Source organism: Lagenorhynchus albirostris, chromosome 16, assembly GCF_949774975.1.
Source record: "Lagenorhynchus albirostris chromosome 16, mLagAlb1.1, whole genome shotgun sequence".
NCBI lineage: Eukaryota > Metazoa > Chordata > Mammalia > Artiodactyla > Delphinidae > Lagenorhynchus > Lagenorhynchus albirostris.
In genome coordinates, this window is record NC_083110.1 from 56,966,480 (window position 1) to 56,991,463 (window position 24,984).

Below are 24,984 nucleotides of genomic sequence, written 5' to 3' on the forward strand. Positions count from 1 at the left end.
TATGCCCCCTGCAGTGGAAGTGCAGAGTCCTAACCACTGGACTGCCAGGGAATTCCCTGTGTATACATTAATATAAACATCTCTCCCCAGCTATCTCCCCTTCCACATATACACACATCCTATTTACAGAGTGCTGGGGTGGTGGAAGTGTGACGTGGGCCCTGCTGTCTAGCGGTCTGCAGTCACACACAACCGCACAAACTACGAGACTGTATATGATGAAGTGCCAAACTGAGCTTTGGGGAATTCTGAGAAGAGGGATGACATGTCTTTCCCAGTGTCCCTTCAGTTAAATAACGGCAGCTACTTTAATCCTGTTCCCTCTCAGGCCAGTGCTCATCTGCCTATTCCCCCACCACCTGCTCCTCCAGAGCTCAGATTCTTAGGCACATGTGATACTCAGTTACCTATGACCCTGTGGCCCTCATCATTTTGGTCTTATTCTTGGGCCCGTATCAATACTGTCACGGATGAGAGAGGGAGGATCAGGCCAGATCATGGCTAGAGCTCAGGTTTGATTCAAACCCTAGAGGGGGTGCCAGATGGCATGGGAGGACTTCCCTAGCTGAGTTTAAGAGAGTTGGGGAATTGATTCTGAGGAGGCTTCCTAGGTTGTTGCTGGGTACGATGATTAAGCCTAGGCAGAGCAGGATATTTGCCTAGGAGGAGCTCACTGTAAGATCTGGAGTAAGAATGATATTCAAGATGAGCTGGAAGGGAAGGCAGGTGTCTGAGTGACCCAGTCCCCGAGGAGGTGAACCCCAGTTACATCTAAGATTTGCTTGAGTGGACGGGTGCAAATGGTTGTGGCTTATTTAATCAGAAAAACAGCATTTTCTGTGTGCACTTCTGGTCAAGCTGTTACTTCATCCCTCCAAGCCTGACCCCCTTCACCTCCTCAGACCTCGGCTGGAGACCCTTGAGCTAGGAATCAAGACACTGTTCTGTGGTGAGAGCTGCCCCAAGTCTTGGTCTCCACCTACTCTGGCCCTCTGCCCTAGGCAGAGAGCAGAAGGAGGTGGCAGGAGCACAAGAAGTGAGCTCCAGATTAGAGGACTGGCCAGAGGGCCTTCGGAGAGTTAAGCCCCGAGAAGAGACGTGTGCACATCCCCAGGAGCAGTCAAGTCCAAGGGGTTCTAGGGCTGAGGGGTGGGAAGGTAGGATCAGCCCTTCGAGGGCGCACGGGGTGGTGAAGCCACTACCAGGGGGCGTTACCGGGGCCGCGGCCCTAGGGGGCGGGGCGCGCCAGACACCCGAGGGCTGTTTGTGAGCCCTGACCTATAGTGTAGGGTGGGAAGCGCCCTTCCCCGCAATTCACCCTGTTGGCCCCGCCTCCCAGGCTCCCGCCCCACCCCCCCGGCTCCGCCTCCACCCCGCCCCTCCTCCGGCCGCGGCCCCTTCCTCCAGCCGCTGGTGCTGTGGTGCTGTGGGGCCGCGGAGCCGCGCACCAATGTCTCTATGGCCGGGGATCTGAGCGCAAAGGTGAGAGAGGCGTGGAGTGCGGGCGGCGGCGGTGCCCGGACCGGGGGGGCGGGGGCCAGGCCTTCCCACGTCTGTTAAACCCGCCAAGCTAGGCCAGGCCTTCCTCACCTCCAAGTCCCCTGGTCCCGAGTAAAGGCTCTAGAGGGGCGCGGGCCAGGCCTCGGGCCGCGCTGGGCGCAGACCCGCCACCGCAGAGTCGGGAACTGGCGTGGGGCGGGGGCCCGCGTGGCGAACAGTGTTCCCTGGGATCTGGGTCACGTCTCCCAGCATCTGGCTGCATCGAAGGAGAGCTTGTCCTCGAGCTGCAGCAGTAGAGACTGAGGTTAGACCTGAGGAGAGGAGAGAACCGCGGACTGTCCGGGATGGAGGAGGGAGGGGGTAGCGGGGGAGGGGCTCTCAGGCCTGGAGGGACCACCAACCTACTGGGCAGAGGGAGATACCACCTACACTGGGCAGGTGGACATCTGGGATGAAGGTCGAGAGCCTGCCCATCCTACACTGATCCTGTTTGCAGGGTGGCTCCCCTCCTCAGTTCCCTCCGCCCTAAGATCTAATAGAGGGAAGGTGGTCAGAGTTCAGGGGGCTGGCCTTGGGAGAGGAACCCAAGCTGTGGAACCGGGGGTGGAGTGTGGGATGTGGACTGGAGACCTTGAAGCCTCGTTGCCACTGGGGGAGGGGGTTGGCAGCTCCGCCCCCCCCTTTAGCCCCATCCTCCCTCCCAACAAGTTAAATGGGGGCTGAGAGCTCCTGCCCAACTCCCATATCTAGAACTGCAGTATACATGGGAGTAGAGGAGGACTAAGTTACACATTCCATTGCATCTTTACTTTGCTAAAACTAGGGGCCTCCTCCTGCCTGGGTTAGGTAGCCCCTCCCTCCCTTACAGAGCAGCCTTGACCCATGCACCCATCCTATTTGAGCATGCGAGGTCAGAAACTTCCCCCATCACTACACACACACACACACACACACACACACACACTCACAAACACATACTTGGATTCTGGCCTTAGAATTGGGACTTTCGGGAAAGGAGGCAAGGTTCTGCTCTGCATCTCACCCCCAATGGACACTGGCAGCCTCCAAGCCTGCAGTGAAAACTGGACCCCTGTATGTACATATGCTTGTCTCTGCGTAGATGTAACTGTGTGTTTGAGGACTGTGTGCGTACGCATGTAGTTGATCCTTTTGCAAACATGACGGTGCCTGACCCACTATATCTATGGGTTTGTGTGCATGTCCCTACATGTACATGTGTATGTGCAGGACCCTCCTGTGAATAGGTGTACAATCCTTCATAGGGACATGTGTGGGTTTATAACCCTCCTTGTTAACCCCATAGGCTGGGTGACTTGCTGAACAAATGGGCATGTAAATACAACTTTACATGTAAGTATGTATAAACATGTGGCAGGCCCTTTAGGTGAACATATGTGTGCACAAACCTCCCTGTGAATGTGTGTGTGCATGACTCTCCTGCAAGTACACGTGCTCACAGCCCTCTGATGAATATGTATGTATGTGTGTACCTATGTGCATGCACATCACCCTCCTCTGGACATATGTGACTCGTTTAAACCTGTGTAAGTGTGCCATGCACCACACTCTGACCCGGGGTGTGTTCCTCTTGCCCAATTCTAGAGGCTGATCCCTCCTAGCCATAGGGCTCCCCCACACCCCCGCTTCTGCACTAAGCAGACAGGAGGCCCAAAGGTAAACAGGTGTGCCTCCACAGTGAGAGGTGGGGCATGCGCTGTTTGCCTGGGCCCTTTTGCTGCCCCAGCCCCCACACCAGGGGCCCATGCCCCTTCTGTGAGCCCGGCACTCTCCTCAGTCTACTCATACTCCATTCTCTCTGGGCTCTGCCCACCACAGTGGTGACCTTTACCTCTTGAAAAAACCCTCCAAGTTCCTGTTCTCCCTCTGGCCAGTTCCCAGTCCCTCCTCTCTCTTCGAGGCCACATAGTTAATATTTGACCTGGAAGGAAAGGGAGAGGCCAGTTGCCCCCCTGGCCTTGTCTGATGAGATTGGGTGGGTCAGGTTTTTCTCCACACCTAGCCCAGCCAAGCCTCAGGAACTTCAGAGATCAGGCCTATTACAGGGATCACATCAGACCTGCCACCTATCCCAACCCCACCCCCAGCTGGTTGGCGTGAGGGAGGGTCCTGGTGTGGGAATAGTCTCCAAGATGTGCCAGGAGAGGTAGCCGAGAGCTCAGGGATCCTATCGTTCACCTTTTACATGTTGCTTATGTCTCAATTAAGTGACCTTGCACACTAGAGACTCCTGTACAGGCATTACAACTGTACAGTGGCGGGGGGTGGAGAGCAGAGGGAGGCAGATACACCCCGAGGTGCCTGTGAGTGCCTGTTTGCAGGTAGGGGCACGTGTGGATGCTTAGCCAGAGGGTATAGTACAGACTCGCATGGGCAGGGCAGAGATGTGCACCCCCTTGTAGAGGAATGCCGAGGAGGAGAAGTATCTAATTAAAGACAAATTCCAAAGGGAGCTTTCAGGTCAGGGAAAAGAAAAAACAAAGGGAAAACAGAACAAAATAAACAAAGGCCCATTAAGCATCTCTGCCCAGGCCTTCCTGCATAAGGCACCCCCGCAGGCGGCAGGGGCAGCTGCTGCCTGAGTTGGGTCTCCTTGTTGGGAAAAGGCACTCTCCCTAGGAACCCGAGCTCCACCAAGATGGAGGCCTAGCCAAGCTTCTGACTCGGTCAGAGGAGGGCTATTACCTTGGGTTTGGGTTGAAGGGAGTCTAGGGTCTTGAAAGTGGACAAGTTCCACCCAACGTCCTGCATCAGAACACCGAGGGGGACAGAATGGTTGAATCCATCCTCTTGTGGGAGTTTCGTAGATGCTGGGCCTCCTCCCTTTGGTACCACCTGAAGTCTGAGGGTAATGCTACCTACTTTCCACAGATGAAAGGGCTTTTTTTCCTGTTTTTTTTTCTTCAGAAAACAGACCTCAGAGAACCAGGACCAGTCCTGCTGTTGGGGCAGGGTGACCCCATCAGTGACCTACAACCCCTCTGTGACCCCACAACTCCCTCTCACCATGGCATTTGTATTTGATGCCGACAGGCAGCATGTAATCCATTTCTCCTCTTGACCTCTTACCTGGGATTCCATGGCCACACAACCCTGTGATTCCATGTCTCCCCAATTCCAGGACCCCCCCTGGCCCCATGACTCCTGACCTTCTAAGTCACCTCCCTGGACCTTAACCCCTGTGACTCTTCTTCCCATCATCCCCTTAACTCTGGCCCTGGCTCCCCTTGGGGGTCTTGTTGGTCTGGGCCTCCCCAGGAAGATGTGGGGGAGGCTCTGGCCCCTCCTCCTGAGCTTCCTCACAGCAACTGCAGTCCCTGGACCTTCGCTGCGGAGACCATCCAGAGAACTAGATGCCACCCCGCGGATGACCATCCCCTACGAAGGTTAGACATCCCCAACCTCGAAAGGCAGCAGGAGCCAGGGCTGGGTGTGGGGAGGCAGCCCCAGAGCTGGGCTTATAGCTTCCCCTCTCCCCAGAGCTCTCCGGGACCCAGCACTTCAAGGGCCGAGCCCAGAACTACTCAACGCTGCTGTTGGAGGAGGCCTCAGCAAGGCTGCTGGTGGGAGCCCGAGGCGCCCTGTTCTCTCTCAATGCCCACAACATAGGAGACGGGACTCACAAAGAGGTCAGCCCCTGGAATTTGAACCACCAGAGGGTCTCCAGCTTCATCCAGCTCCTTGGGACCTCAACTTCCTGGAAACCCTGTCCGCCTTCCATAGCCTCCTGGTCAGACAGCACTGCCCTTCCTGGCCCAGGTCTCCCTTACCTCCAATACTCTTCCTAAAACTTACCCCCACGCTGGGGTCCTATCACCTTGTCCCACAGGTAGTGGGGAAAGGCAAAGGCATTGGGTTCAATGCATCAGCCAATTCCCTTTACTGCCCCCTCCAGATTCACTGGGAGGCCTCCCCAGAGATGCAAAGCAAATGTCATCAAAAAGGGAAAAACAACCAGGTATGTGGTTTGCCCTCTCCCCAGCTCCTTTCCTCTTTCTTTTCAGTGGGGGATGTCAGGGTTGGTGGGGACACAGATGGAGAGGTACGGATCAGCCAGTCTGTTGCAGCAACCACAATAAGCACTGTAAGTGCCACTGGAGTGGCAGGCCCTGGGAGCAGTATTTTTAATCCAAACATCTGGTGACCTACTAGCTTGGTCTGAGACAGCATCTTAATCTCCTCTGGGCTCCCCAATAATAATCATGATAACAATAAGTAATCTCTAGTAAGTGCTGACTTAGCTATTATCTCATTTAATTCTAAAATAACCCTATGAAATAGTATTATCCTCCATTTTACAGATGAGAAAAATGAGGCTTTGATCAAGGAATAGCTCAAGTACCCAGTTTTCCGTGGAAGGTGTATTAGTGAAGTGTCAGCCCTTTCTGGCTAAAGAACAGGGTGTCTGCAGGGGTCCTGTGTCTGGCTATGTAACAGATCCATCTGGAGAGCTTTTTACACAGTGGGGTTTTTTTTTTGTTTGGTTTGGTTTTTTTTTTTTTGGTTTTTTTTCTTGGCCATGACCAGGGATCAAACCCACGCCCTCTGTAGTAGAAGCACAGTCTTAACCACTGGACCACCAGGGAGATCCCTGGAGAGCTTGTTAAAAATACACATTCCCAAGGCCCACTGGCCTGGGGATTCTGATTCAGTGGGTCTGTGGTGGTGCTGAGGCAGCTGCATTTAAAGAGGCGTCTCCAGGAGATTCCATCAAAGGCTGCCTCTTAGTATAACATGGGTAGAAAATGGGGCTGGTGAGGCAGATGGAGCCCAGTTTATGGAGGGCTGTAAACACCCAGCTCGGGGTTTGGATTTTATTCTAGGACAATGGGCACCCTCACCATATGACACTTTAGAGAGTCTCAAACTTTAATGTGCAGTGAATCACCTGGGTGTATTACAAATGCAGATGCTAACACAGTAGGTCTGGGGAAGGGCCTGAGATTCTGCAATTCTAACAAGCTCCCAGATGAAGCTGACACTGCTGGTCCCGAACCACACTTTGCCTTTAGAACATTTCCCAAAGCATGTTCTGAGGAGCATTAATTTTCAAAAGAGATGTTTAATAGATGAGTTTGGGAAATGCTGTGTGCTCAATCCCGCAATGCACAGCAATACCCTTAAGGCTTTGAGGAGTCCTCAGTAAAGGTAGGTTTTACCTGTGGTTTCCTACTTATTTGACCACAGAATTCCCCCTCCCAACTCCATTTTTTTAATGTAAACATCTTGGGGAAACACTATTATAAGAATATTTATTTGGTCCCAGGCACTAGGTGGCTTAAAATAGAGTGAGTCTGGAGGCACGAAAGGCAGTGAGGAGGCTGGGGGCATCATATGGGTCAGAGGAGGGAGGCCTGAGCAGGCTTGTGGAGAGGAGGGATGGATGCCAAAGTACTGCACCTGGTGAGGGAGTGGGATGAGACAAAGAGGCCTGCATGGACTCAAACCCTGGGTAATAGGCAGGAGGAGAAATCATTAACAAGGCAAAGAAGTCAAGAGGGTGGCAGCTTAGGGCATTTGATGGGCAGAGGAGGCCAGGGTAGCTGCAGTAGGGTGAATTAGGCCACAGGAAGGGGTAGGGCCCTATCATGTAGGGCCGGGAGCATATGGGACCCTATGTTCAGGACTCTGGTGAGTCACTGAAGGGTTTTTAAATACAGCAGTGACATGATCTGGTTTACATTTTTTAAATATGCCTTGGAAAGTGGGTTGCAAGACGGTGCTGACTGGTAGAATCTCTCTGGAAGGAAAATCCAGACAATGGTAACAGCAGTCTCCTTTGAAGGCAACGAGGATAAAAAGGAGACTGTTTACAACATATCCCTTTCTACCTTTTGAATTTTACACTGTGTGCATGTATTCCTCATTCACTGAATAAATAAATGGTTTCTGTAAAGAGTGGCAGAGAGTTGGGAGAGCTGCCAGGTGGTCGCATAGCTGCCCAGGGAAGAGGTGATGGTGGTAATTTGGACTAGGGTGGTGGTAGTGGAGGGGGAGTAGACCAAGTCATGAAACATGTAGGACAAAGACTTAATCACAGAGAGAGACTGAGTGTGAGGGTGAGGGAATGGGAAGCAGCAAAGATGACGCCTGGTTTCTGGACTGAGTGATGGGATGGACTGATGAAGTGGGAAAGACTGGATGAACAGTTTTAAGAGGGAGGATGCAGGTGAGGGAGGGGAGGGGATGAGCTTGGTTTCTGACAGCATGAGTGTGATGTGTCTGTGGGATATCAGGTGGAGCAATGGCTAGAACCTGGGGGTAGATTTGGTAGTGCCACCCCGAAGCAGGTGTGGGAGCTCCATGACTGGGGGACAGTGCTGAGGAGATGTAAGAGAGAAGCATCTTAGGGTGGTGAGAGCCCTTGGAGCCCCCGAACTGGGGGGTGCAGGGGACTATAGAAGATGCAGGAGAAGCCAGCCAAGTGTGTCAGGCAATCTAAGAGATAGCCAAGGGAAAAGGGGTCATGCCCCTGGGAGACCAAAGGACAGTGAGTTCCAGGGAATAGTCTGTGTTCTGGGCAGTGAGAAAGCCCACCAGGCTCTTGGAAAGAACTATTTGTCCTGTGGGTGGGGGCAAGAGCCAGACCACAAAGCTGGCCTAATGGAAGCAGTCTCTAAGGAAGCCCAGGGCTCACAGCCCTCCCCCACCTATCCCACAGACCGAGTGCTTCAACCACGTGCGTTTCCTGCAGCGCCTCAATGCCACTCACCTCTACGCGTGCGGGACTCACGCCTTCCAGCCTCTCTGTGCAGCCATTGTGAGTATTCCTGTCCCTGCCCTGATTGCTGGTCCCTGACCCTGGACTGGTCTGATCTTCGGCAACAACCCTGGCCTATTCTCAGGATCAATGACCTCTGGCCCTTCCTTCATTCCCCCAGGATGCTGAGGCCTTCACCTTGCCAACCAGCTTTGAGGAGGGGAAGGAGAAGTGTCCTTATGACCCAGCCCGTGGCTTCACAGGCCTCATCATTGGTAAGCATGCCCTCCTCCCCACATCGGCCCCTCATCCACAAGCATGCTGTTTGCGGACACGGATCTCATTGCTAGGACTTGCCACCCATGTGTTATGTGTCTTGTTTTGTGTGACATGTCTTATGGCTGGCATGTCCCTGCCTCAGATGGAGGCCTCTACACAGCTACTCGGTATGAATTCAGGAGCATCCCTGACATCCGCCGGAGCCGCCACCCGCACTCCCTGAGGACTGAGGAGGCACCAATGCACTGGCTCAATGGTTAGGAGGACGAGGCACAGGATGATGGGGGGCAGGGGACTATTTCTTCATCTTTACTCCCTTGGGCAGTTGACCATCCCATCCCCATATCCCCAGGCGATCGTGTCTATTCCTGTGTGTTGTTGAGTGAGGGCGGTTGGGGGAGATCCCAGCCTAACTCAGAAGCCACCTGAACTGCCTGACCCACAGATGCTGAGTTTGTGTTCTCTGTCCTGGTGCGGGAGAGCAAGGCCAGTGCAGCGGGTGACGACGACAAGGTTTACTACTTCTTCACAGAGCGTGCTGCTGAGGAGGGCTCTGGAAGCTTCGCTCAGAGCCGCAGCAGCCACCGTGTGGCCCGTGTGGCCCGTGTGTGCAAGGTGAGGAGGACTGAGGGAAGGGCCAGGGTGTAGAGGCTGAACCTCTGATCCTGGCCCCTGACCCCATGCCCCTACCTCCCCAGGGAGACCTGGGAGGGAAGAAGATCCTGCAGAAGAAGTGGACCTCCTTCTTAAAGGCGCGTCTCATCTGCCACATTCCACAGTATGAGACACTACGTGGTGTCTGCAGTCTGGAAGCTGACACCTCGGCCCGCACGCACTTCTATGCGGCCTTCACGCTGACCACACAGTGGTCAGTGCAGGGACAGCGGGGAGGCAAGGAACGGGGACAGCATAGGGGCTGGAGCAGAGTTCAGTGAAGATGAGATGGGATCCACTGGGGGGAGGCTGGCTGCAGACAGAGAACTTCAGGCACGTCCAGTGGCCTGCTCACCCTCAGGAGAGGCCCTGTGGGCCTGGAGCAGGGATTGGTCAGGGTAACAGTGGGCTCCAGGCCATGCAAGTGGGCAGGCTCCATTCAGTGTGACTCAGCCCCCTCCCCTATGTCCCATCTCTAGGAAGACCCTGGAGGCCTCAGCCATCTGCCGCTATGACCTGGCCGAGGTGCAGGCTGTCTTCGCAGGCCCCTACATGGAATACCAGGATGGTGTCCGACGCTGGGGCCGCTACGAGGGAGGGGTGCCGGAGCCCCGGCCTGGCTCGGTGAGTGCCCAGGCCTGGGGTCAGTGCTGAGCAGACGGGACCCCTGAGAGGGGCAGGAGGTCTAGCCTTGTGGGGAGGACGGGCAGGTGGCAGAGTCCTGAGGTTCACCACCCTGTCCCCCACCACAGTGCATTACAGATTCATTGCGCAGCCGAGGCTACAACTCATCCCAGGACTTGCCATCTCTGGTCCTGGACTTTGTGAAGTTACACCCACTGATGGCTCGGCCCGTGGTACCCACACGCGGACGGCCCCTGCTGCTCAAGCGCAGTGTGCGCTACACACACCTCACGGGGACACCTGTCACCACGCCAGCTGGACCCACCTATGACTTGCTCTTTCTGGGCACAGGTGCTTCTGACCCCTGGCCTGAGCCCTTTGGTGACTGCTGGCCTGAGTCCTTGATCCCTGTTGACCTCTAGCCCCCTGGATGACCCCTGATCACAAAACCCTGATGACCACTGATGTTGATTCTTCAATAAACACTACTGGTCCCCAATGACCACTAGCTCTTGGTGATTGCTGACTCCTGTCACCAACCACAGTGACATTTGACCCTAGTCACTAATGCTTCTAAATCCAATACTTCTTGTCATGACTAGCTTGGAGTTCCCAGTGTCCAGAGGGCCCACTGCTACTGGCCGAATCCTTGTCCCTGACCTCATGACTCCAAGCTGCTCCCATTAGGCTATTGCAGGGGGCTGAGAGTAGATTCCACTGTTGGAGTCTGACCTTCTGCCATTCCCATACCAGCTGATGGCTGGATCCACAAGGCAGTGGTCCTGGGCTCTGGGATGCACATTATTGAAGAGACACAGGTGTTCAAGGAACCCCAGTCTGTGGAGAACCTGGTCATCTCTCCGACACAGGTAGCCCCTGACTTGTGACCCTCAATATTCTGGCCTTGCCAGAATAAGTGGAGGGAGTGGGGAGGCTGGGCAGTGGCTGTGTGTGTGTGTCTGTAAGTGGGAGTGGGGTGTTGCCAACCAGCTGTCCTCTCTGGCTCCTAGCATAGCCTCTACGTGGGGGCCCCTAGTGGAGTCATCCAGCTATCACTGTCCAGCTGCTCCCGCTACCGCTCCTGCTACGACTGCATCCTGGCCCGGGACCCCTACTGTGGCTGGGACCCCGGCACCCATACCTGCGTGGTGACCACAACCAGAGCCAACAGGTCCCAGGGTAGCAGGTGGGAGGCCATAGAGGTGTGTGAGGGTCCCCTTTGCCCAGGGGATCGGGCCTGAGGGGTGGAGGAGGGCCTGCCAGCTGCAGGGAGTTGGGACCAGTTGTTGGTAACAGCTTTACTGACCCTTCCACTGGGGAAACTGAAGCCCAGTTCTCCTTGTTCATAAATCCCAATCTTCTATCTCCAGGACAGCACTGATACAAGACATAGAGAGAGGAAACCGAGGCTGTGAGGGCAACAGGGACACAGGTAAGTGACGTCACAGATGTGTGTGCATCTGGCTGCATAGCCTGTCCTCTTTACCATTTGATGCCACTTGTATGTGCATGTATGATTCTGAATGGCTGTGTCTGTGCTTTCAGCGAGAATGACCCAGCACAGAGTAAGTACTCGACAAATATTTGTTGCAAAAAAAAATTGTAAATAAGGAAACAGGTTCAAGATGTGAAGTTTTTTGTCACTTCTGGAGCTTACAGCCAAGTATATGCACAGGCAATCAAATGATCACACAACCAATTAATTACAATTATTTTCTTTGGTTTTTGTTACAAAAGGAATAATTACAACTATGACAAGGGCTTGCCCCAAGGAAGATCAGATGACCAAGCTGATAACTGAAGCAAGAGCAATAATCATAATAATCATCATAGCTAATATGTACTGAGTACTTACCATGCGCCAAGCACTGATCAAACACTTACATGAACAATTTCATTTATTCTCAGAGCATTCCTATGAGAAAGGTGCCATTATTACCATCTCCGTGAGGGGCAATCTCTGGGGCACAGAGAGAATAAGTAAACTACCCAAAGTTAAATCAGCTATTAAGCAGTAGGGTCTGAATTTGAACCTGACCCTAAGCAGGCTGCCTGGAGTTTGTGCTTTTGATCACTGTTATGCTCTCTCCCCCAAGTTAACCGGGCAAATAGAGGGCATGGGGAGGGGGATGACACCCAAGTAGAGGGAAGAGCAGGCAGAGCAAGCTTGGTGTTTGAACAACAAGAGAAGAGGCTGGGGAAATGGGCGGGACTGTGTTGAGGCAGCGGAGTGGCATGATCAGCATAGTGTTTTTAAAAGGTCACCCCACTGCTGCATGCAGAATGGATTAGATGGGGGCCAGCAGTTGGGGAAGGAGAGACGTGAACAGGTCTAAGATAGATTCTGGAAGCAGAATCTTAGTGAGGGTTAGATAGAAAGATGAGGGGGAGAGACAGCCAAGGGAAACTCACGTTTCTGGGAAATGGCTGGTAGCACCATACATGGTGATGACAATTCAAGAAAAATACCTGGTGTAGGCTGGGAGGGAGATTTTGGCCTTAGTTCCTGTGACATGTCCAAGAGATGCCCAGCATGTGGAAGATATTCAAATCTGATGCTCAGAAGAAGAGAACTCTTTGTTGGAGGTAGAGATGAGGAATCATTGGCAGATGTCAGGAATTGAAACCACTGAGAAGGGCCAACGTGAACCTTATGTGGGAGCATGAGCACAGAGAGCTTAGTCAGTTGTCACCGTAATTCCAGATTCTGTGCTTGGTGCTGGGGACCTAACAGTGGACCACCTGGCTTGCCATCTCCAATGCCTTCCCAGGACAGGCAGGCAATGACCACTTCTCCTGTCCCCCGCTCCCTCCAGGGCCACCACCACCACTGAAGACCCGTTCTGTGCTCCGGGGTGATGATGTCCTACTGCCCTGTGACCAGCCATCCAACCTGGCCCGGGCCTTGTGGATGGTCAATGGGAGCATGGGCCTGAGTGATGGGCAGGATGGCTACCGCGTGGGTGTGGATGGGCTGCTGGTAACAGACACACAGCCTGAGCACAGTGGCAACTACGGCTGCTATGCTGAAGAGAATGGCCTCCGCACCCTGCTGGCCTCCTACAGCCTCACAGTGCGGCCAGCCACTCCTGCCCCTGCTCCACAGGCCCCTGCAATGCCTGGGGCACAACTGGCGCCTGATATGCGGCTGCTCTATGTGTTAGCCATTGCTACACTTGGTGGCCTCTGCCTTATCCTGGCTTCCTCCCTCTTCTACGTTGCCTGTCTTCGGAGAGGTGGACGAGGACACCGACAGAAATACTCACTGGGTCGGGCCGGCCGGGCAGGGGGCTCTGCTGTGCAGCTGCAGACAGTGTCAGGCCAGTGTTCCGGAGAGGAAGATGGTGATGATGGGGAGGGGGCTGGGGGCCTGGAGGGTGGCTGCCTACAGATCATCCCCGGGGAGGGGGCCCCAGCCCCGCCACCCCCGCCACCCCCACCACCACCGGCTGAGCTGACCAACGGGCTGGTGGCACTGCCCAGCCGGCTGCGCAGGATGAACGGCAATAGCTACGTGCTCCTGAGGCAGAGCAACAATGGAGTGCCGGCAGGGCCCTGCTCCTTCACAGAGGAGCTCAGCCGCATCCTGGAGAAGAGGAAGCACACACAGCTTGTGGAGCACCTGGATGAGAGCTCTGTCTGAGCCCAGCCTCCCAGGACAAATGCTCTTCCAAACCAGCCTGTCTGCCCCAGGCTGGGCCGCTGCCTCCCCAGCACAGACACCCTACCTTCATCCCTACAACTCCAGGCCCTTCTCCCAACTTTTTGATGTCCCTGTAGGGCTGGCCAGAGTCAGGCCCAGCCAAAGCCCCCTTCTCAGTCTCCATGGACCCATCTGTGAGCAGCCCAGGCCAACCGGTGCTCCTCAGAGGTAGGTGCTCCCTCAGGCTCTGCAGACCCAGAGCCAGCTCCTGTTCCCTTTTAACCTAAGCACTTGGGAGGAGAGGATGCCATCCTCCTGCCCCATTCATCTGCTCAAACCCTTCTTTCTCCCAGGCAGGGCTCTGCAGGTCCAGATGGCCTCAATGTCACCACCCTCTGCATGGCCCTATGTGCTGGATGGTCCTGAAAACAGACAAGACCTCTGCCAGCCACCAGAACCACCTGAGCCCTGTGTACATTCACGTGTGCACATGGAAGAATGTCTATCAGCTGGGCTGCAGGGCCCCCACGCCCACCTCCTGGTGCATTCTTGTTTCATCCCTTCTGGACTCTGGGTACCCTCCCAATTTGCCACATCCCATCCTACCTAGTCCTCTCCTGTAGTCCCAGCCCCGTGTGATGACCTCTTTGGCAAGAGCTTGGGAACAGGCCAGCCTGGGGAGGTAAGACTACTGCATCATTCACTCTTCTTCCTTAATGTGCAGCCCTTGTAAGTCAGCCTCCTTACCCCCTTAGTCACTCTCAAGAGTGACAGAGACAGTTCCAGGCATGGTGTTCCTCATGAACATGTGCTTACATTTCCACTCACGTGCACCTTCTGAGCCTCCCCTTGCTGCGCTGGACCTGTGTCTGTTGGGTTTGATCCATGAACATTTCAGAGGGAGAGCTCTCTCCCATTTAGCTGTCCTCACAGACACTTCCTTAGGATGGGTGACCAACACTGCACTCAATGAGCCAGCCTCCCTTTTGTGGACCAAACATTTGCTACCCCTAGACCAGAGCAGGGGGAGAAGAGATCTGATGTCTCACCTGGCACATGAAGCCCGTTCTTGGAACTATGCAAAGGATAAGAGGCTGGGAGTTTGGATGCTTGGCTCCCACCCCTGTCCTACCTCACCGGGGCACTTTCAGGGTCCAGGGGCCTCTGAAGTCTCCAGGCCCATATGGGACAATCAAAACCTGACTGAGCTCCCCCATTCCCCTTGGGTGAGGGTGACTGTTATTTTTGTAGCTGAGAACGTGGAGTCCCACGGGATTTTTACTGCCCTTCACCCAGCCTCTCACCCCTCTACCCCACAATGAATGTATTTATTGTAAACCGGCTACCATTCTTTAGGAATGCCCCCGCTCACGACCCAGGGAGGCGGGAGAGGCATGTGACAGGGTGGGGAGGCTGGGTTCAGTTCCTCCCCCCACTGTTGGTTAATAAATACCCTCCTTCCCCACAGCTATGAGTGGTCTGCTTGGTCTAGACTGGTCTTCTCCTGACCACCAGGGGACAGGCTTCTGAGCCTATGGTAAAGGTGCTGCAGGGTTGGCTTTGCTTCCCATAAAGCCATTTGCAGAGGAAATTGGGCTCCTCAGCTTCCATCCTGACTGTCCTGGGCAGGTACAGTCCTTTTTTAAAGGCTCTCACTATTTATTGATCATGGTGATAAGGGGATGACAGACAAAATTACGACAGTTCAAGAATTCATACAACAGTTTCTAGGTTTTTACCTCCTGGCTCTTTTTCTCACCATCTCCCCCCATCCCTCACCTCATTTTTAGCTAAGCCTAGAAGATGCTGCCTATTTATCAGCTGGCCTGAGAATCACTCTCTCCAAGGGTCAAGCCTAGATTAATCACGTGGCCTTTGATACTACACCATCCTGAAGAGTTATTATTCATTTTGCTTCTGGTTTTAAGATAAAAAAATGGCATTATAGTTTAAATATGTGCATATTTTGAAGTAGACTTCAAGTGTGACCTTGACAAGTTTATTAACTTCAGTTTTCTAATCTGCACACAAACATTCACAGATATAAAGGACCTAGCCCAATGCCATGCTCACAGCAGGGTACAAGGTACTAGCTCTCTCTTGGTCAATGGCTGCAAAAACAGGACATAAGGGATTCTTCAGAAGCCAGCCTTAAATCCTCTCACTGTGATTTGAGATCTGGATTTAAGAAATGAAGATCCAGTAAAATCTGAAGACTCTCGGGTTTCAGAGATGTCAGCTGGATCAGAATTAGGAGACTCACAGTCTCTGCCCCTCACAGGGTACATCAAAAAGAAACAGGCAGCTCTTCTTTATCCCAAGCAAAAGCTTTGGCATCAGCTTCCCCTTTGGTGGGCTCCATCTGTCTCCCGTGAACCAAACCAGAAGGAAGAACCACCTCTACTGGGGCTCTACTGGGGTCAGAGTCCAAACCCTGGGGCTGGAGTAGGTGGAGCAACTCTTCATTGTGTTAGCCGCTAGGCTGGGGCAGGATCCTGGACCTCTCTCGAGGGCGCAGCCCGCCCAGCGTTGTCGGTTTGTTGGTGAAGGGATGCCACTGGCCCTGGATGCTAGGGCTGTCCGTGTGGAAGGGCTTGCGGATGCGGATCACGTCCAAGCCCGACTGGTCCGCCAGCTTCTGCACCAGCGTGGCGATCTCCTCGACCGACTTGCAGTGGATGCTCTCCTCGCGCACAGACCCGTTAACTGGCCGAACGGAGGTGGGGATAAAAGGAAGCGGGTCAGGGGTCACACGAGTGGCAGGAAGCGCGCCGAGCCCCACGACGCCTCCCTCCAGCCCTCGTCCGGCCCCACTTACGGTATTCGGCCACTACTCTGGGCACGCAGCACGGCCGCGGGTTCACGTATATTACGACCCCGGGGTTCCTGCGGGCGAAGTCGGTCACCTCTCGTTCCACGAACTCCCTGAGGGACCGGAGAAGGGTGAGCAAGGTGACTCCTGACCCGGGGCAACCTCGGCATGGAGTCGCACGTCCGCGCCCTTCCCCGGCTCACCTGGCGCCGCGGGACGAGGGCGCGTCACGGCTGAGGCTAAAACTGAGACGCTGCAGCTGCTGCACGTAGCGACCCAGCCCGTTGTGCAGGACACTGGTCAGGAAGCGGCTCGCGCTCCCGCGCGCCGTCATGGCCGCAGCTCCGAAGCCGTCGAGCCCGGCCTCTCAGTGTGGGGGCGGGACTAACCCGAGGCTTCCGCTTCCTGGAACACTGGCGCCGCGGCAGTTTTGTTTCCGAGGTCGTGGCTAGTGGCGCGAGTGACCCATGTTGCAGGCAACAGGGGCAAGAGGAAAGTGGTGACTCGGGGCCGGGGTCAGGAGCGGCGGAGCTCCTAGCAGTGGAGCCGAGAAAGCCACGCGGCGGAGGCGCGGCGGGCGTCCCTCTGAGCGCGGAGCTCGGCGGGAGCGAAGGAGTGGCGCTCAGGTTGCCTGGTGTCCCCTTGAGGGAAGGAGCGGCGGAGCGGTCCTCTAGCAGGGGGCTCAGAGGAGAGGGACTACGGAAGGGACGCAGGCGGCCGCAGAGATGAGGACGACGAGGAGGGGCAGTGGAGGGGCGGTAGTGGCGAGGAGATGATCGAGAAAAACCGCATCGGCGAGGGGCGGCGCGGAGGGGAGGCGGCGGGGGCAGCAGCTGTGGAGGACTTCAGAGGTAGGGAACCGGCCAAAGGGACACGGACGTGAAAGGGCCGTGTCCTCTGTAATAGATGTGAAGTGGCAATGTAGAGGGGCTGAAGAGGATTCAGAGGGAGAAGAGAGCTGCGTGCAGGATCCCTAGGGTCTGACCTAGTAGTGAAGGCACCCGAACCGGGCACCTAAGGCATTTCAAGCAGTGACTTCCCCCGTTTGACTAGGAATGTGGGTCCTCCTCCGAAGTGGGTACCCCCTCCGTATCCTGCTGCCACTACGTGGGCCGTGGATGGGGTGGAGGGGCCTGCCACGAAGCTTGGCCGTGGGCCCTCCTCGCAGACGGTACAGGAAGGAGGCTCTCGCCGCCTTGGAGGTACCAGTGTTGCCTGTAACAGCAACTGAAATCCGGCAATATTTGCGGGCCCATGGGATCCCCTTCCAGGATGGGCACAGCTGCGTGCGGGCACCTAGTCCCTTTGTGGGTGCCTCGAAGCTCAAGGACGAGACTGGTGCTGCCACTTCCTTCAGCCTCTTCATTGACAAGACCACAGGCCGCTTTCTCTGCATGACCAGCCTAGCTGAGGGGAGCTGGGAAGACTTCCAGGCCAGCGTGGAGGGGCGAGGGGATGGGGCCAGAGAAGGGGTCCTGCTTAGTGAGGCCCCAGAAGCTGAGGACAGTGAGGAGGTCCAGAGGATCTGGGACCGAGCCGTACCTCTCTGGGAGCTGCCTGAACCAAAAGAGGCCCAGTTGGCTCGCGTGATGTTTGGCCTCACCAAAGTGACAGATGACACACTCAAGCGTTTCAGTGTGCGCTACCTGCGGCCTGCTCACAGCCTTGTCTTTCCTTGGTTCTCCCCTGGAGGATTGGGATTACGAGGCCTGAAGCTACTAGGGGCCGAAGGCCAGGGTGACAGAGTGCACTATATGGAGACCACCATCCCCCAGCCTGGTGCCTTCCACAACCTGTTTGGGTTACCCCTGATCAGTCGTCGAGATGTTGAGGTGGTGCTGACGAGTCGTGAGCTGGACAGCCTGGCCTTGAGCCAGTCCACAGGGCTGCCCACCCTTGCCCTACCCCGAGGAACAGCCTGCTTACCCCCTGTCTTGCTTCCTTACCTCGAACAGTTTCGACGCATTGTGCTCTGGCTGGGGGATGACCTTCGGTCCTGGGAAGCTGCCAAGCTGTTCGCCCGAAAACTGAACCCCAAACGATGCTCCTTGGTGCGGCCTGGGGACCAGCAGCCCTCTCCCCTGGAGGCTCTGAACCAAGGCTTAAATCTTTCTCGTATTCTGCGTACTGCCCTGCCTGCCTGGCACAAGTCTATCGTGTCTTTCCGGCAGCTTCGGGAGGAGGTGCTAGGAGAACTGTCAAATGTGGAGCAGGCAGCTGGCGTTCGCTGGAGCCGCTTCCCTGACCTCAATCGTCTCTTGAAGGGACATCGGAAGGGCGAGCTGACAGTCTTCACAGGTGACCCTTTGGGAAATCACTGCTTGGGCGGGTTTGGGGGCAGAGGGTCAGATGACTGAAGCATGTGGGTTTGGGCTACAGTAAATGTTGAAGAGGCGCCTTCCCCTCCCAACTTTGAAGCTCCTTGCCTGTCTTGGTTTCAACGGTAGGGCTTTACTCCTCACCCGGGTCTGTGTTCAACCCCCCATGCAGGGCCGACAGGCAGTGGAAAGACGACATTCATCAGTGAATATGCCCTGGACTTGTGTACCCAGGGAGTGAACACGCTATGGGGTAGCTTTGAGATCAGCAACGTGAGACTAGCCCGGGTCATGCTGACACAGTTCGCTGTGGGGCGACTGGAAGAGCAACTGAACAAATATGACGAGTGGGCCGACCGCTTTGAAGACCTGCCCCTCTATTTCATGACTTTTCATGGGCAACAGAGCATCAGGTGAGATTCCTAGGTGTGGAGCTTTCAAAGAATAGGAGGGTGGGAGAACAGACTCCCAACAGAGTTTTCTGGCTGCCATGGTCTGGAGATTACTTGTAACTGACTCTTGAATTCATTGTCTCTGCCTCTTCCCAGGACTGTGATAGACACAATGCAACATGCAGTCTACGTGTATGACATTTGTCATGTGGTTATCGACAATCTGCAATTCATGATGGGTCATGAGCAGCTGTCCACAGACAGGTGACATCCTCCTCTTGTCTAGCTGTAACCCACTTAGACACACATCTTCTCAGGGAGCTGGCCTCTGGGCAGACACACTGTACTCTTGTTTTCTGACATATGTGCAGGAGCATACCATCCCATATGTATTTCTGTCTTTGTAGAGGTGTGGGGTGTGGTAGTGGGAAGTATGGACAGGGACTTAAGTGTGAGTCCTTAGGTAGAGGGAAGTAGAGTGAGGTTGTGGTGGTTTGTGGGGAGATGTTAACGAATCAGGAGTATGTGTCTGTTCTTGTCCTTCTGTGTCTGGTAACCTCTTTGTTGGGTAGGATTGCAGCTCAAGACTATATCATCGGGGCTTTTCGGAAGTTTGCCACAGACAGTAGCTGCCATGTGACACTGGTCATTCACCCCCGGAAGGAAGATGATGATAAAGAACTACAGACAGCATCCATTTTTGGCTCAGCCAAAGTAAGTGGGCTTTAGAGGAGCTCAAGCTATGGAAAGTAGAGGGGGCAGGTGTGACCAGGGACAGCCCTCATTCGGCCTTAAATCATCTTGACTGTCCATCTGGAACAGGCAGGAGGCAGCTTGCCTCTGGGGCCATGACATGAGGAACACATGTGCTGGAATACAAGGCTGATAATGGTGGGTCCTTTGCCCTGCTTGCCTTCCAGGAACTCACATATTCTATGGGGAAAAGAGGGAGACAGTGAGGGACTTCCCTGGCGGTCCGGTGGTTAAGACTCCGTGCTTCCAATGCAGGGGGCGCGGGTTCGATCCCTGGTTGGGGAACTTAGATCCGATACGCCACGTGGCGCATCCAAAAAAACAAACGGAAAAAAGGAGACAGTGATTACAACTCAGTATGATAAGCGCTACGATAGGCAGCACAGGTGTTGGGAGAAAAGAGAAAAGGCATCTGAGTCAGCCTGGGGGGAGACTTCCTAGAAGATGTGTCAACAGAGGTTGGGTTGGGTTTTGTCCAACAACAGGTGTTAAATAAGCAAATAAGTGGGAGGGCCTTCTGGGCAGCGGGACCAGCCAGATCCTGGAGCTTCCAGTGGTACACTGAGTGCCTATTACACGCCAAGCCTGGGCTGGGCACGGGGAATACAGGGCAAGGAACACAAACTATGTGCCACAATGGAACAGACATGGAACTGGGGGAGAGAATAACAGAAATGGAAAGATGGTAGTGCCTTTTTTATTTACAGGGATCAAGAATGGTCTCTCTGATGAAGTGTAACATTTAGACCAGGACCTAAATGATAAGGAACTCGGGTTGAGTGAGCTGTGGAGCCAGAAATGTTAGCAGCAGAGGGAACAGCATGTACACAATCTGGGACAGCAACAGGGTTGTCAGGGAACTAAAAGGCTCAAGTGGCCCCAGCATTCTGGTCAGTAGTTCAAAGAGCTTTGGTGATGGGGGAAGTACTTTTCCCTTCTCCCATTCTTGCTATTCCTCCCTGCACCCTCAACCTTCCTTTGTGGTTCTCTCATACGTCTTCTCACTGCTCCTTCCTCCTTTTGCCCCTTATCTCCCAGGCAAGCCAGGAAGCAGACAATGTTCTGATCCTGCAGGACAGGAGGCTGGTAACTGGGCCAGGGAAACGGTATCTACAGGTGTCCAAGAACCGCTTTGATGGAGACGTAGGTGTCTTCCCACTTGAATTCAACAAGAGCTCTCTCACCTTCTCCATACCACCAAAGAGCAAGGCCCGGCTCAAGAAGATCAAGGATGACAATGGGCTAGTGGCCAAAAAGCCCTCTTCTGGCAAAAAGGGGGCTGTGCCCCAGATCTCTGAGACTCACTCTGACCAGGCCCCCAACCCCAACAAGCCAGACCTCTCCAAGCCTTCAAGGTGAAGGCATTGCAGAGCTGGATGCTGAAATGAGCCTACCAGGACAGGCTGGGGTAGAGACTCTTAGTCCTCTGCTAGGGCTGCCTCTGTCCTGTAGTTGTGACCTATGGGCCCTTCTCAATCTGAGGGGCCTAGCCTAGGGCAGGGTTTCATTGCAAGAGAATTCAATTTAGCAAATATTTGAGAACCTGCTGTGTGCCAGGTTTTGTTCTGCATCCTGCGAATATAGCACTGACAAGACAGATGAGGTCCCTGCTTCCACAGAACCTGTAACGTGGTAGAAGAGACAAGATAAGCAATGAACAAATACATACAAAACATAGTTTTAGATAGTGAAAAATGCTCTAGAGGAAAAAATACAGTAATGTGATAATGCTTACAGGCTAGTTTAGATTAAGATCTGAAAAGGTGTCTCTGAGCAGAGGACATTTGAGCTGGGGCCTCTGAAGAACTAGGATTGAGCCATGTGAACATCTGGAGAAAGGAGTCCAGGCAGAGGGAAAAGTAAATACAGAGGCCCTGAGGTGGGAATGAGCAAGTTGAGGTAAAAGGAGTGGGGAAGCTGGAAAGGGGATAGGGGACTTCTTGCCAAAACTCCAGCCCAGGCTTTCAGAGCCAAGGGGCGACATGGTGGATACCAATCTCCTCTGCTCCCCACTCTGGAGCCTGCCCTGAGGTAGTGCTTACTACCATTGGATCTAGGTGCTCAGCCCTTATAATACCAGGGACAGCCACAAAGGTGGAAGCCTGGAAGAGAGCCATGGAAGGGAGCTGTTAGCCCAGGGTGCCTGCCACCTAGACACTCATTCCATGGTATGCTGCCTTGGACTTATGGAGTGGCTGCAATCATGACGTTGTAGAGCCTTTTCCAGTTTTACTGAAAAAAGTTTCCATTGCCTTTGTTTCTGTGCTTTTTCTTATTTGACCACTGGGTGTCACCCCAGTCTTTAACTGGATTTTCCTCTCACTTTGAATTGGGAGCAGATAGGTCCCCTCCCCCACCCTGTCTGAGCTGCGCACTCCCAAGAAAGCAGGGGTATTAAAGGGTCTTCATGCATGCACACCCTTACATCTCTTTGTGGCCTAGGGAAGACAGGATGGTGCTTCTTTATCTGTCTTCCCTGAGGATCTCCATGTGATCCCTGGCAGAGGTGCGGATCACTGGGCCCCATGCCTAAGGCTTTGCCTGACCAGCTGTACCTCTGTGACATGAGCCACTCACTGACCTCTCTTCGTGGACCCAAGCTCAGCATATTCTTATCTGGCCACCCCCCACCCACCCCATACATTTCCCTCCTCTTGTACCCTCTCAGCTTTTCTCTTATGTTAGTGTGTGTCAGAACTGGGGCTCTTGTTTAAAAATGCAGAACCTATTTTTTTAACATCTTTATTGGAGTATAATTGCTTTACAATGGTGTGTTAGTTTCTGCTGTATGACAGAGTGAATCAGCTATATGTATACATATATCCCCATATCTCCTCCTTCTTGCATTTCCCTCCCACCCTCCCTATCGCACCCCTCTACGTGGTCACAAAGCACCGAGCTGATCTCCCTGTGCTATGCGGCTGCTTCCCACTAGCTAGCTATTTTACATTTGGTAGTGTATATGTGTCCATGCCACTCTCACTTTGTCCCAGCTTCCCCTTCCCCTTCCCTGTGTCCTCAGGTCCATTCTCTACATCTGCATCTTTATTCCTGTCCTGCCCCTAGGTTCTTCAGAACCTTTTTTTTTTTTTTTTAGATTCCATATATATGTGTTAGCGTACGGTATTTGTTTTTCTTTCTGACTTACTTCACTCTGTATGACAGTCTGTAAGTCCATCCACCTCACTACAAATAACTCAATTTCATTTCTTTTTATGGCTGAAGGACTCCTCATTTTTAAGAAACCCTGCCAGAGATTGTAAGATAACTTACCCAGCGACCTGTCAGAAATATTGCTAAGGGACTTACCTGGTGGTCCAGTGGCTAAGGCTCTGGTGCTTCCAATGCAGGGGGCCCGGGTTCAGTCCCTGGTGAGGGAACTAGATCCCACATGCCGCAATTAAAAAATAAAGATCCCACCTGTTGCAACTAAGACCCCGTGCAGCCAAATATATAAATATTTTAAAAAAGAAAGAAATCTTCTAATGAAAAAAAATTTTTTAAAGAAATATTGCTAAATGGTGACACTTTCCCATCTCACTTCCTCTGATATCCTAAAGTCTGTTTCCCTTTAGATTTGCCTGCAAGCGTGATGAGAATGCAAGATGTTCTAAGGGGGCTGGGGAGAAGCCTTTTGTAAAGGGTGGTGGGGTCAGTGGGGTTCCTGCTTCCTGAAAGCAGGGCTGCTTTATCAAGGTTTCCCTGTCATCCTAAGAGGGGGCTCTGGAACCCTGTGGAATGGTCTGGGGTCTCTCTGGTCTGTGGTGTGTGAGAATTGTGGCTACAATTGTCTCCTGAAACACCCTGGAGCAAAGCTGTTCTCTGGGGGGGAGGGAGGGGGGATCTCTTCCAGGGCCTCCCTTCTTGGGGGTCTCTCCCAGACTGGCTGGAGCCAGGCCTCCTAATCCTGCAGTAATCATTCCCAGCCGCTGGCTGGTCTAGGCCTCATCCAGGGTCTATAACGTTGAACATCAGCCATGCCTTCCAGATGCACACCACCAGGTCAGTCCTACCTATAAGGATGTGGGTTCCATATTCTGGTCTCCCTAGGATGCCTGGTGTGTTCTCAGGAAATCCTTTAGGGATTTCCATTAGGGGACTTTTGTGAGGTCTCTGTGTGAATTGGAGTTAGAGGGATAGATACACACTTGCTTGTCTTGCCCCACCCTCCTAGCAGATACCCCCCACGCTGCACAAACCAGAATGGGGGAGAGGGGAAGCTAATGTTCCCCCAGCCCCACCCCCTATACAAACACCTTCCATTCCACACCTGCCTTAAACTCCTCACATCAAAATTAGCCCAAAGTGTGTTCAGGAGTCCCTGGAACCTAGAAAGCAGTAGCTAATCCCTGGGTCCTGTGTAAGATCCCTGAGCATCACTGTCCCTGTACGTAGCCAGAGTGTATTGAGGCAAATTGCCTGTGCCCAGCTGGACATTAAGAATCTTCCTGAGAGCTGAGGAAGAGCCTGGCCCAGCAGAGTCCAGCTGGATTTGCAGCCTTGTCCTCAATTCATTGTCACACTTGCCTGTGAGGGGCAGCCTTGGTCCTCCATCCCTTTACTGGGAATGGGTTTGAGAAGGGACTAAACTCACAGGACTCCTGCTGCCCAGGTACTCAGGCTGCAAATATGGCCCAGATACCTGTAGACATCACAGGCTGCCTGAGTGCCATGGAGGGTGGGAGCCCTTTGTGCCTCCCTGCAATACAGGTCAACTTCCTGTTTGTGCCTGTGGGTGGAACTTTATGAGCCTGAGAGAAACCTGGCCATACTCCGTAGGGGCCAAAACTGGCAAGCCTGCTCACCTGGGCAGACACCTACTCCAGGGGAGGGGGAGACGCTGGTTCTGCTCGGGCAGCCCCAGCCCCGAGGTGTGTGTGAGGAAGGGCGGGGTCTGTTTTGGTGAAACCCGAGCCTTCTTTGTCTGATTCCCAGGGGTTTCCCCTGTGTCTGGGGGGTGGGCTGAGAGTGGACCAGGGTGGGCTCCCTACAAAGCAGAGGAGGGTGGCAGTAAAGCCCTATAGCCAACTTGGTTAGCGCAGCCAGGTAGCTTAGCTTGGCTGTCGCGCCACTGGCCCCTTCGTAAGTCAAAAGCCAAATCCAGTAAGCTGTGAAGTCAGAGGCCAGAGGAGCAGTCTCGGGCCACCGTCGAGCCACAGCTGGGCTGGGTACTGGGTCGGCTGTTGAGGGGGTGCTGCGCAAACCACTCCCCTGCCGGGGTCGGGGGCGCGGCCTCAGCCGCCCCGCCCCGCTCCACCGAGCCCGGCCGG

General features: G+C 54.0%; 3 protein-coding genes across 7 annotated transcripts; 2 read left to right on the top strand and 1 right to left on the bottom strand.

Moving 5' to 3' along the window:
- The first annotated feature begins 1,391 nt into the window (after positions 1 to 1,391).
- Positions 1,392 to 14,900, top strand: SEMA4G (semaphorin 4G). 4 transcript variants are annotated; one of them, XM_060126045.1, is made up of 16 exons: positions 1,392 to 1,482; positions 4,447 to 4,925; positions 5,020 to 5,168; positions 5,435 to 5,497; positions 8,201 to 8,299; positions 8,421 to 8,514; positions 8,661 to 8,774; positions 8,964 to 9,133; positions 9,217 to 9,386; positions 9,652 to 9,796; positions 9,925 to 10,147; positions 10,550 to 10,665; positions 10,807 to 10,982; positions 11,167 to 11,228; positions 12,613 to 13,667; positions 13,793 to 14,900. In XM_060126045.1, the coding sequence occupies exons 2-15, from the start codon at positions 4,802 to 4,804 to the stop codon at positions 13,437 to 13,439; spliced, it is 2,532 nt and encodes an 843-aa protein (XP_059982028.1). In that variant the 5' UTR covers positions 1,392 to 1,482; positions 4,447 to 4,801; the 3' UTR covers positions 13,440 to 13,667; positions 13,793 to 14,900. The 4 variants fall into 4 exon arrangements, with proteins under 4 accessions (XP_059982028.1, XP_059982030.1, XP_059982031.1 ...); XM_060126047.1 differs by having other exon boundaries at positions 13,797 to 14,900; XM_060126048.1 differs by having other exon boundaries at positions 10,807 to 10,967.
- A 524-nt stretch (positions 14,901 to 15,424) lies between these two features.
- On the bottom strand, positions 15,425 to 16,622 carry MRPL43 (mitochondrial ribosomal protein L43). Its single transcript, XM_060126049.1, is given in 4 exon segments — positions 15,425 to 15,946; positions 15,949 to 16,145; positions 16,258 to 16,364; positions 16,455 to 16,622. Coding segments are annotated over 4 exon segments (465 nt in total). The 5' UTR covers positions 16,586 to 16,622; the 3' UTR covers positions 15,425 to 15,916.
- An 81-nt stretch (positions 16,623 to 16,703) lies between these two features.
- TWNK (twinkle mtDNA helicase) lies at positions 16,704 to 21,973 on the top strand. Of its 2 annotated transcripts, XR_009536111.1 has the most exons (6): positions 16,704 to 18,549; positions 18,742 to 18,982; positions 19,118 to 19,225; positions 19,534 to 19,675; positions 20,422 to 20,604; positions 20,753 to 20,889. XR_009536111.1 is itself a non-coding variant. In XM_060126452.1 (5 exons), the coding sequence occupies exons 1-5, from the start codon at positions 17,307 to 17,309 to the stop codon at positions 21,071 to 21,073; spliced, it is 2,055 nt and encodes a 684-aa protein (XP_059982435.1). In that variant the 5' UTR covers positions 16,704 to 17,306; the 3' UTR covers positions 21,074 to 21,973. The 2 variants fall into 2 exon arrangements, 1 of the variants encoding a protein (XP_059982435.1); XM_060126452.1 differs by lacking the exon at positions 20,422 to 20,604 and having other exon boundaries at positions 20,753 to 21,973.
- The last annotated feature ends 3,011 nt before the right edge of the window (positions 21,974 to 24,984 follow it).